The sequence below is a fragment of the Camelus dromedarius genome, chromosome 21, assembly GCF_036321535.1.
Source record: "Camelus dromedarius isolate mCamDro1 chromosome 21, mCamDro1.pat, whole genome shotgun sequence".
Lineage (NCBI taxonomy): Eukaryota > Metazoa > Chordata > Mammalia > Artiodactyla > Camelidae > Camelus > Camelus dromedarius.
In genome coordinates, this window is record NC_087456.1 from 21,945,743 (window position 1) to 21,958,482 (window position 12,740).

A 12,740-nucleotide genomic window follows, 5' to 3' on the forward strand; every position below is an offset into this window, starting at 1 on the left:
TCTAATAATCTTTATCTCCTTCCTTCAACTTTATTTGGGTTTATTCCGTTCAGTACTTTACCGCTAACTATGTAAAGTGGATTGTTAGCTGATTAATTTTTCAGCCCTTTTTGTTTCTTAATATAAGTTTTTATGACTATAACTTTCTCCATAAACACACAATTTTTATGTGTGACATAGTTAACGCAGTAGTTTAAGCTCACTTCCTTTTTTCTTTCCTTCCTTTTCTTTCTTTCTTTTACTATATTCAGTTCCAAGATTTTTCTAATTTCCTTTAGGGGCCCTCTTTCATCCATGAGTTATTCAGAAAAGTGTTTGTTTTTCAGGTATTATGTTTCATTTCCAAATGTACGGGGGTCTTCTAGTTAACCTCTTATAACTGATTTCTAATGTAATTAGAGTATGTGATGTATATTGATTTTTTTGAAAATTTGTTAAAGCAAGTTTTATGGTCTTACATGGTGAAGTACTGCAATTGTTTCATATGACTTGGAAGAGAATGTGTAACTGTTTTTCTATTTTTCATCTATTTGTAGCCTTTTGCATCCTAAGATATTTCCACATATACATTTTATTTTTTGTGTCCAGTTTGACATTAAAAAAAAAGTTTAGTGTATTTGCATTTATTGTTATTACAGACATTTCAGGGATTTCTACCATCTTATTTTGCTTTCTATATATCCCTTTTCTTATATTTTCTCTGTATTCTATCTCTATCTTTCCATCTTTCTTTCTGGAAAATTTCCTCAGCTTTATCTTTCAACTTACTCTCTCAATCTTCATTTCTGCTATTATATAATTAATTTCCAAAAGCTTTCTCTAAATGCTCCATATTTTTTATTCTCTAAATGTTAACTGTTTCTTCTGTTAACTCTCTTGATCATCTAATGACAGGTTCACGGTGGTAGTTGTTGAAATTTCTTCTTCTTGCATTATGCATTTCCTCCAAGATTCTTTGATTTATCTGCATTTCTATCATGCTACAAACATTCTTCAAATGATCATGGATTGTCTGGTCATGCATCAGAGTCACCACTACAATAGCAATAAGACAACTCTTCATATACTGGTGGAGTTTGTCAACTGGTAGGTTTCATTTTAGGATAATGTGGGGATTTGTTGGGATGTTCCCAACTGTCACTATCTGCACATTTTTCCTTTTGGCTAGTCAGTTTCCCAGAGAATAATTTTTTTAGCTTTTGGCTGTGAGCTTTCTCAAAGTCAAGCACAGGAAGAAAACTCCTTAAGTACAGTAATCTACTCTCAGCTGTGCTTGGTATCCCCGCATCTTGGATCTCTTCTGTTGGAATGAAGAAACAGTCTATAGGCTGTGAGAGGTGAGGAAGGAGATTTAGGTTCTAACTCCTTCTTATACAAACTTTCAACTTACTGATTTTGGTCTCAGCTTCACTGCCACTTTCAGAGGTATATATCTTTAATTCCTGAGTTTGGGGTACTAGGGGAGTAGGGGTGAAAGGAGGAGGTGGCAGAGGATGAATCAGCCTGCTTCTGGGCTTCACCCACTGCCATCTTAGGTTTATATTTTCTGCTCCACTAAATTAGTAATCATTTATTCATCTATTTTCAAGCCTCCAAAATTTCACTAGTATCTCCCACTGCTTGTGTTTCATCTCTCATTCTCCTGTAGGTTTATTCCTTACTATCATTTTAATAGGGTTTTAGGAAGGAGAAAACATGGGTTCAACCCATCATGTTTAAATAGAAGTCAATAATATTTTCAAGTTTTTTTCTCAGCTCCACTATTTTTTTCTGAGTGTATGCTGACCTAGCCAGAGAATTATGAAAAAACAAAAACCAGAAAAACACATGAATCTCTCCAACCTTTTCTTCATCTGCTCTGTGCTGCCATTTTATATCCACAAGCCACACCTAGAGCTAACCACCTTTTGCCTTCCTGGGATTTCTCAGTTGTTGGTTAATTTCTCATATCCATCAACCTCTTATTTTTTTTGTCATATTCAGAGTTGGTCTGGGGGAAGGAGCCAGAAGCCAGTGTTAATTTGCCTATCTTGTAAGGTTCACTCCCTAAGACACTAAGGTTTTCAAAACTCCAGAATTCTCATTCAATTCTCATATAATACTTCACATTTTTCATTGTCAGAATGGATTACCACTAGCCATATATTGTTGAGATTTTAATTTTATTATAGCTTATTTTACCTTGGTTGTGTGTTACTTTCCTCCTTGTTCCTGTCTTGACTTACTGTTGTCGAATCATTGGGTATGGATGTATCCATATTTTTTTTCTGAACAAAACTATGAAATAACAAGCTGAAAAAATACATTCACATTATTTTTTAAATATAAAAAGATGATTTCACAGCTATAACTACTGGTTTTCAAAACTATATATATAGTTCCCAACTTCTCAATAGGCTTATTAATTTCATACCCTCATTATCTTCAAGTGTTACTTATGTATAATTTCCAGAGCCTTCACTATGCTAGTTATCTTTCTCAGGGCAGTCTACATTGCCTAACTTACCCTCTAAGACAATTTTTTCCTTCTTACGTTGATGGGTTTCTGTACATACAATTATAATTTTCGTTACATTCCATACTAAAGATAAGAATAAACCTTAAGAACATCTCCAGAGGGAAAATAATCACAAAGGACTTAGGGAAGTCAACAAAACTGGAAGCCCGAGCTGTTGAACTCATGTCACCATTCACTAAGTACTAAAAGACCACATCCATATATTACCAGAATTCCTCAGAAAGAATAGAACAAAAGGAAATGGGTTTTGAAAAATGAAAAAGACAGCATCTCATTCTGATTACTGAGTGAAATCTAACAAGATACAGAAAGTCTCCAAATAACGATGATACACTGCATGGAAGTATACTCTAACTAAAAAATTTAAGCCAAGATGCTAGCCTAGAAACAATGTAGGACAGAAGAAGCTGTAACCGGCAAGTGAAAAAGCTTCAGACAAATCAAATAAGACAGACTGAAATAGGCCAGGGGCAAGAGTAGTTCTTACTGAAACAGAAATGATATAAATCTTTATATCAAATATGAAGCTGATAACTACTGTATCAACATAGGACAGTCTACCTAGTAATGAGACTTATGGTGCAGAAAGAGTCCCAAACAGGACACAAAGAGTATGAATGGTCATAAAAGGATCATGCATTGTAACTGAGAACTGAAAACTACAACTTTGGGCCCCATAATTGAAATAAGATGAAGAAACAGGTCTTAAAAGAGATTCCCACTACATTAAAAAACATCTCTGAATTAAATCCACTTTGGATTTGCAATAGAGTAGAAGCAGAATTTTTCTGAAAAAAGGTCAGAGTAAATATTTTAGACTTGTGGACTAGAAGGCAAAATCAAAGATATTACATGGGTATTCATACAAGAAAAAAGAAAACAAATATCCACAAGTGTTTTATTGATGAAATTCAATATATGGTAATAGTAACAGTGCAATTAAAAAAAAAACACATGTATCTGTTAAAGAGAAAAACAGAATTCTTTCAAGGGGGATAACATGTGACTTAATTGGGATAGTGTTACCTATCAGCAAATTGGCTGCAGATGTTCCTTTGCAAAAGTCATTCTCAGCTTGTGGACCATACAAAAACAGGTCCAGGCCAGATCTGACCAATGAGCCATCATTTGTCGGCCCCTACAATAGAGTATATGTTAATCCCAACATCCACTTTAACTTAGCAGTGGCATGAAATATAAATTCTGATGCTATCATTCTTACAACCAAATGTCCAATAAACATAAGAAAAATTGTTCAATCTCACTCTTAATCAAACAGTGTAAAAAATTCTTTTTTTCCTATTAGACAAGTGGAAAATATCAAGTTAACCTCACACTTCTCCACAGCAACAATCAAATGCAGAACATTTCCTCAGGGAAAAAAGAGTGGCTTAAGAATTTTATACAAAGCCAAGTGTTCACGTAAGTATAAAGATAGCAAACAATTTTAAACATGCAAAATTCAACAAAGATATCACCTATGAGTCCTTCTTGTAAAAAGTACACAATAATAAATTCAACTAACACAGGAATAAAGGCAAAAACATGGTAATAAAGAAAATAAAAAGAACATTAAACTCATTTAAGTACAAAATCAAGTCAGAGCAAATTTTAAAGAGGATTAACATATACATATAAGGGTACACACATGTGTGTACACACACACACACACCCCTCCAACGTGTAAAACTGCAGAATGTAAAAGACAAAGAGATCATAACAGTAGCCAAAGACAGATTATGTTACTTTAAATGAAAAACAATTAGACTAAGAATGGGCTTCTTGATAGAAAAAAAAATATTTATATATATGGCAATGACATAGTATTTCCAATGTGCTATGGAAAAATTACCATCAACGTAGAATACTGTACCTGGCAAAAATATGTTTCAAAAATGAGGCAAAATCAAAACGTTTTCAGGCAAATAAAAATCAACAGATATACATAAAGAGTATTCTAAAGGACTTCAAAAAGAAGGAATACGATCCCAAGATGAAAGAGCTAAGATGCAAGAAACAATTATCAGCAAAAGAAGTAATGAATGTGTGGATAAATCAAAACAAATACTAACTGCATCTAACAGTAATTAATTATTTCTTGTGTGGTTAAAAGCGAGATGGAATTAAAATACACAATAATAGCATAGAGGTCAGGAGGGGGATGATCAAAATGAAATTGTTTTAAAATCCTTGAATTTTCTAGAGAAAGATTAAAACAGATTAAATTTATACTTTGGTAAGTTAAGTATACATTCTAACATTTCTATGGTAACCACAAAAACAAGGTGGCAGAAATAGAAACATAAGAATATTATAATCAATATAAATGAACCAAATTCTCTAAGAGAACAAAGATAGAAAAACTCAGAAAACAATCCAATTATATACTATTTAAAATCTCTAAAACATAGCGATACAAAAAGGATTCAAGTAAAGAAGATGAAGAAGATATGCCAGGCAACTATTAAGCAACAAAAATATAGCTATATTTATATCAGAAAAAAATAGGTATTATGGCATAGTCACTAGATATAAAGATCACTATATAATGAGTAAAGCTTCATTTCCCAGGAAAACAGAACAGTTCTGAACTTCCATCTAAACATAACTTCAAAATATATAATGCAAATATGTAATGTAAAATACATAATTCAAACACTGACAGAACTATAAGGAAAACAAATTAATATAGTATGATAATGCAAAATTTAAATTTATTTCAGTTAAATCAGCCCAACCCCCTCCACCACCAAAAAAAAAAAAAAACCAGTAAGGATACAGGTTTTAAGCTATCTAATTTAAAAGTTTGATTTAACAAATATATATAGTATATACAACTTAAGAAATGAACGATACATGCATTTTAAAGCACACATGGCATATTTTCAAAATTAACCACTTACTGGGTCATAATGTAGCTCTCAACAAATTTCAAATGATTTATCATCATACGATCCAAATTCTATGACCACAATGCAATTAGATCAGAAATAAAGATAAAAAGTGAAATCTCATAAGTTTGGAAATTAAGAAACACCTGTGTAAATAAGTAATGGCTCAAAGAAAGAATCATAATAAAATTTCAAAATATTAAGAATTAAATGCCAAGATACTAAATATTAAAACTTGTGAAATGTGTCTAAAGAGGCACTTATGGGTATAAAGCCTTAAATGCTTATACTAGAAAAGAATAAAACTATCTAAATTAAACATCTGAATTAAGATGTTAAGAAAAGTAAAATTTTATAAATCCAAAGAAAATAGAAAGAAGGAAATAATAAAGGTTACAGCAGTCCTCCGGACATCAACAAGATGGCAGGGTAGGAGATACCAGCTTTTGTGCCCCTACAGAAAAAAAAAAATAGACAGCTATCCATGAATGAAAATAGCCCCAAGTGGGCTCAAGAGTCCAATTAGGAACCTACAGCAACACAACAGAGAGGGAAAAAAAGAATAACTACACAGAGAGGGATCCCTGGGGAGACTGGCTTAGCTAAGATGACACAATCTGGATATGGCTAAGAACAAAGAAGAAGATAAGCTATCAATATCAGTTGCACACTAGGTGCCATCATTCTCCAGTGGCCTATTCTGCAGAGGACACCAGCAGCATTAGCCATTGAGTAACCAACAGCCATCGCTGCCACGGAATCCTCATAAAGGGAGAGATACTGTTGTATACCTCCCCTCAAGAGAGCTGCTGCTGCACTGCCGCAAGACCACTGCTGCCATCCCCCCACCCTGGATCCCAGAGCCCCAGCTGCCCCACACGTGCCCACACTTCAGACCCCATCTCTGTGGCAGCTCTGCATGCGTCCACGACCCAAGCCCCAGCTCCACAGCTGCTCTGCAAGCATCCACACCTCAGACCCCGGAGCAACCACTGATGTGGGCTAACCAGCTACTCAGGCCCCAAAGCTTCTGTCACTCCTATAGTGCCTGCCCATCAGACACCAGTGCAACCACCAATACAAGAGCACTCAGGTGCCAGATTCTGCTCCAAGAGGGATCCCCTTGACCACAACATCCCTCATGGGAGAAAAAAAGGATCAAGAGGTCCTCAGTAGACTTTACCATCAAAGACTCCCAACAGTTCTCACCACCACTGCAAACACTTGCAGCCTTGGCTGCTGACAATCCCTAGAATCTATGCCACTACTGACCTCACTGATGGAGCTACATGTAGATTATGCTGTGGGGCCTTCCCTGGAGCCTGAACAAGCACACCCCACTCAGCCAGCATCCTTGCACCCTGCCACAAGTGGCCTTTCCCTAACAAAACCAGTCCATAATGTCTGTTAAGAGGTGATTGCTCCTCAAATGCCCAGACATCGAACAAAGGCTACTGTAAGAAACACACACAAAAAAAAAATCAAGGAAACATGACACCACCAAAGGAACACAGTCATTTTCCAGTAACAGACTCCAAAGAAATAGAGATCTATGAATTGTTGCACAAAGAATTCAAAATAATTGTTTTAAGGAAGTTCAGTGAGTTACAAGATAATACAGATAGACAACTAAAAGAAATGAGGTCAACAGAGAGACAGAAAACATTGAAAAAAGAACCACACAAGAAATTCTGGAGCCAAAGAATACAGTAAATGAAAAGAAAATGCAATAAAGAGTATCAACAGCCAATTTGATCAGGCTAAAGAATCTATGACAGATCTTCTTAAATTATCCAATCAGAGGAGAAAAGAGATGAAGAATGAAAAAAAATAAAGAAAGCCTATGTGGGCTATAGGAGACCATCAAGCAAAATAATATTAGCATACGGGAGTCCCAGAAGAAGAGAGAAAGGAATAGAAAGTTTGTTTTAAAAAATAATGGTTGGAATTTACCACACCAACAACCAGGTTCATAAAGTTCAGTAAGTCCCCATACAGATGCAACACAAAGAGGATTTCACTGAGACATATTGTATTAAAACTGTCAAAACTCAAAGACAAACAGAATTTTGAAAACAGCTCATCTCATATAAGAGAACTCCCATAAGGCTATCAGGAGACTTCCCAGAAGAAACCTTGCAGGCCAGGAGAGAATGGGATGACATATTCAAAGTGCTGCAAGAAAAAAAAAAATGCCAACAAAGAAACTACCAAGAATCAAAAGGAAAATCAAAAATATCTTAAAACAAACAAAAATAGAACTACAACACACCAAAACTATGGGATGCTACAAAAACAGTTCTAAGAGAGGAAATGCATTCTCCCCTCGAGCCTCCAAAAGGAATGTAGCACACACATTTTAGACTTTTGACCTTCAGAAATGTAAGATAATAAATTTATGTTGCTTTGAGCCACTAAATGTGGTAATTCCAGCAATAATAGGAAACAAATATATAGTTACATATATTCACTTATTAAATCCTCACAAAGTCCCTCTGAGTTAGGCATTAGCTTAAATCCACTTTTCATGAGTAAACCAGTACTATATACCAACTCCACGTGGGGAATCAAGGCACAAAACAAGTGGTGGGCCTCAGTACAAACCCAGGGATCACACCCTCAACAGTCACAGAAGTGGTCTTTTATAAGAAAGAACATTGTATTAGAAAAGATTATCCAAAAAACAACTTTAAAAATATGTATTACATCAGTAAACATAATAAATGATTACATTTTAAAAGTTAAAACTAAAATACTAAAACAATAACAGGGTTGGGTGGGAAGAAGTTCAATGAGTATTGTGCTTTAAGATCCTTGTTATGGTCAACAGAACCAAATACTAAAAATACTGACTCTGTCAGAAAAATTTATGAACAAATACATATTAAAGGTACACAGTATAATAACACAAACATAATCTATGGGGCCTAAATAGAGGTGGAAAAATAAATAATACATAAAATGATAGAGAGAGAGAGAGAGACAGATGGATAGACAGATGGATGGATGAGAGGGGTACAGATGATACAAGAAGGGTATCAATCCAACAGAAGTGGGGAAGTGTGGTATATGGAAAACAGAAGTAAATTTGGCCTTGTTTCTTCAGTAATCCCAAAAATGTAAATGGATTCATCCCATTTATTAAAAGACAGATTGGACAAAGTAGATAATCCAGTTATATTTGTCACTTACAAACTACATCCATAAAACAAAACCGTATCAAAAAGTTAAAAATAAAGAAATGAATGCTGGTGAGAATGGAAAATGGTGCAGCTGCTATGGAAAACAGTTATGGAAGTTCCTCAAGAAATTAAACATAGAATTACTACATGATTCAGCAATTCACTTCTAGGTATATAACCAAAAGACTCAAAAACAGTGATTCAAACGGATATTTGTACACCAGTGTTCATATCAGCATTAGTCACAACAGCCAAAAAGTAGAAATAACCCAAATGTCCATCAACAGATAAATGGTTAAAGAAAATGTGGAATATACATACAGTAGAATTATTATTCAACCTTAATAAGATGATATTCTGATACATGCTACAACATGGATGAACCCGGAAGGCATCATGCTAAGTAAAATAAGCCAAACATAAAGGACAAATATTGTATGATTCCATTTATATCAGGTTCCTAGAATAGTCAAATTCATGGAGACAGAGTGGTTATCAGGAGCTGGAGGGAGGAGGTAAAGGAGGATTTATTGTTTAGTAAGTATGGAATTTCAGTTTAGGATGATGAAAAGTTGTGGAGATGAACTGTGATGATGGTCAAACAATGTGCACGTACTTAATACCACTGAAATGCAGGCTTAAAATAGTTAAAATGATAAATTTTATGTTATGCAATTTTACCACAATAAAAAAAATAAAGGAACAGAAAAAACTTTACCATGCCAATGGTAATCAAAAGAAAACTGGTGTAACAATTTTCTATCAGACAAAATAGAGTTTAAAGGAAAGGCATTAAAAAGGAGAAATGGAGACTCAACATAATAGAAGGGGCAATCCATCAAAAAGCTACAACACATATAACTTTTATGTACCTAACCCTGCCTCAAAATATACAAGGCAAAACCTGACAGAATTACAGAACACTAGACATTTCACAAAAATAGTCATAGTGAGATACTTTAACACAACTATCTCAATGATTTATAGATCAAGTGAACAAAAAAAGTAGCAAGTATACGTAAGATTTGACCCTCACAATGAACAGACTTGACCTAATAGATACATACAGAGCCCTGTGCATAATAAATAGGGAATTTACTTTCTTTTCAAATCACATAAAAACATTTTAAAAAACTGACCACATCGTAGGTAACTAAAGACTTAATAAATTTCAAGTTAACAGTATTACGCAGACCACATTTTCTAATATAGTTCAAATATAAGTCAACAATAAAAATACACTTTTAAAACCCTTCAGTTTGAGACTTGAAATAGCACCATAGATTAAAAAGAAAATAAAAACGGAAATTACTCTCTAGTTAGAACCATCCAACAATTAAAATATCACATATTCAAACTAGTGGATGCAGCTATAGCAGTTCTTAGAATTTAGAAATTAAAATTTAGAAGAGCATTAAATGCATTAGTATTTTAAAGACTGAAAATAAATAAATGTTCATTAAGGGAACTAGAAAATGAACAAGCTCAAAGGAGGAGAAATTAATATAATAGAAAACAAACAATAATCAAGATCAGTAAAACTAAAACCTGATGAAGGAGAAAAAAGAAACAGTATACAAAAGGCTCTCCCTTACCCCAAAAAAGTAAGACACCAGGCCAGAAGTTTTACAGGTGAGCTTTATCAAACATACAAAGAATAGAAAACCCTTGTAATATATAAACTCTTTCAGCAATAAAGGAAAGCCACTGAACTCAATTCTTAAAACTAAAATAGCAATGATTCCCAAACCAGACAAGAAAGAACAAATACACTGTACAAAAAATATATATATATATAGACAACAACGCTGATGAACATAAACGCAAATATCCTAGCAAGTCAAATTCAGTAATGTGTGTAATATATATACGTGATATATATACATAAACATATATATCTTAGTGTAGTTAATTCCATGAATACAAGTATATTTATGAATGTTATTAATGTAGTTTAATATATTAACTTCTTTTAAGATTATATTTACCTACATTAAATCACATATATACTCATCTATATTTGTGTTGTGCCTATATACATATATTACGCAACAAATGGTATCATCATGTTTTTTCAAAGAGTTCCATTACTCACTTATTAGGGGAAAAACCAAACTCTCGATGAGCTAGGAAGAGAAGTGAGCTCACCTGGTCTGATTAGGAGAAACTATCAAAGCCTGTGCCACGAAGGAAAGCTCCTGGAGGGCAGGGTCAGCTGTCAGACCGGAGGCTGGCTGGTGCACGGTGGTGCCCCACGACCTCCTGCGGGGTCAAGACCGAAGGTGGCCTTCGGAGGCACGCAAGCTGGGGAACCGCAAGGCCCTCCGTTTCCAGTCAACCCGCGGCCACCCCGCGGGTGTGGAAGAGGGTCCTCGCAGCCCTTACCCGCCGCGCTGTGGCCCGAGGGCCGCCTGGGCCCGTCTTAGGGCCGAGCGGTGAAGGTCCGGCACCAGGTGAGGACTACCCGAAGGGACGTTGGAGTGACGGCCAGCCCGCGCCGCGCCCCAACCCTTCCCGGCTATAACGGTCCCACCGACTCCCAGCGGCGTCGAGTGGGCGGGGTCTCAAGGCCCGCGCAATGGATCCTGGGGGAATGGGGCGGGGGCAGCGCAGGAACTGAATCAGCAGGTGAGGAGGCGGAAGGTTCCCGCGAGATTCCCACCCCAGCGACGCCAGGGCCCTGAAGGGCATCCAGACGCTGACAGTGCAGGAAGGGAGGCGGGGGTCACTGAGCTAGGCGCACAAGACGCATGGGTCCCTTTTTTACATTTCTCGGTAGGGGCCATATAAGAGATGCAGTATAAAGATTCGTTGCGGTCAACAATAGCTAAATCTGTGTATAAGAATAATAAACTGAACACTTTTCATATTAATAAGCTTGCATATATACTCATTCAGCACGGCACACAGTAAAATCTAAATATGAATTTGAGTCTTTGAGAAGCTGTTAAGAGATTTTGAGTGCCAAGGATGAAGAAAGATATCACTTTAAAAGAGAAAGTCATTTTGGAAATAATGTTACCTTATGTGCCAATAATCAACTATTTGATAAACTTAGCCAAAAAGTTGCAAGTCATAACTCAATAAAATGTCAGTCAACAAACTGTCTAAAACAAAATAAGATAAACAAAAAGACAGGCTATAAGGCCATCTTCTTTGGTCTTCCATCTCAAAAAACAGCCGCTCTACTGTGCAGTCTTCCTTGACACTTCCTTCTCCCTTACTCTAACCCCAATTAAACTTAGTACCAAGTCCTGTGGACTCTACCCATAAACTATGTTTAGTCTGTCACTTTGCTCCATTGCTACTGTTTTGGCTGTAAGCAAAGAAATGGGCATCAAAACAGTACCTCTGGAGGAAGCACAAATTTTCAAGGGTGTGAGGATAGTGATGGTTTTAAAGGACTCCATTTATAGATCCAGATCATCGAATATACCTTTTGCTAACATCATGAAGATTTGCCATTCCTAACGTTGCTTTCAAAATCTTCCTTCACCCACTTTGCAAGAAAAGACAAGCCCTCTCCCATCTGGAATCCCATTGTGGTGATTTCCAGGTGTAAAAATTTGCAAGGACACTACAGAGCCAATGCAAAAAACAAAACAAGAAAACAAAGATAAGGAGCACTTTTTTTCAATGATTAATTAAAGTATCTATAAACTGGTCCTATTTTTTGTGTCTTTGTTTCCGTGAAGAATGAAGAGTGATGATAGAAATGGCAACTATTGGAATGTCCTGAAATCAGAATATCGAATAATGTGGACAGTGGATTGATGAAGACTTTCTCTTAATGGGCTCACCTCTTCCACACCCTAACCAGTGTCCAAAAATTCTTTGCTCTTAAATGAGAGTCAAATGAACACAAAACAGACAGGATCAGTAAAAAATATACTGATTACTAAATAGAGCTTTTTTGCACGTGTTAAAAAAAGTAAGCAATATATTTCAGCTGTTTGTAATATTCATTCCTACCAAATTTCATTAGCTAGAAATAAAAGCACCCTCAAAGAATGAAGCAGTACTGGTTAGTGATGTTAATTTTTTAATGTAACTGGAATATTTTATAGACCAACAGATTCTTCAAAACCCACTGGATGAAACCAGAGACTGAAATGTTAAGTGATTTCTTTTAAATTCATTCTGTTATAC

General features: G+C 35.6%; 1 protein-coding gene across 1 annotated transcript in view; it reads right to left on the bottom strand.

The window, feature by feature from the left end:
- The window catches only part of DNAH14 (dynein axonemal heavy chain 14), a 258,985-nt gene extending 256,649 nt beyond the window's left edge, over nt 1-2,336 (bottom strand). The window contains exon 1 of the mRNA XM_031438276.2: nt 2,182-2,336. Coding sequence (XP_031294136.2) covers nt 2,182-2,306 — 125 coding nt within the window. The 5' untranslated portion in view covers nt 2,307-2,336. The remainder of the gene's footprint in view (nt 1-2,181) is intronic.
- Between the last annotated feature and the right edge of the window lie 10,404 nt (nt 2,337-12,740).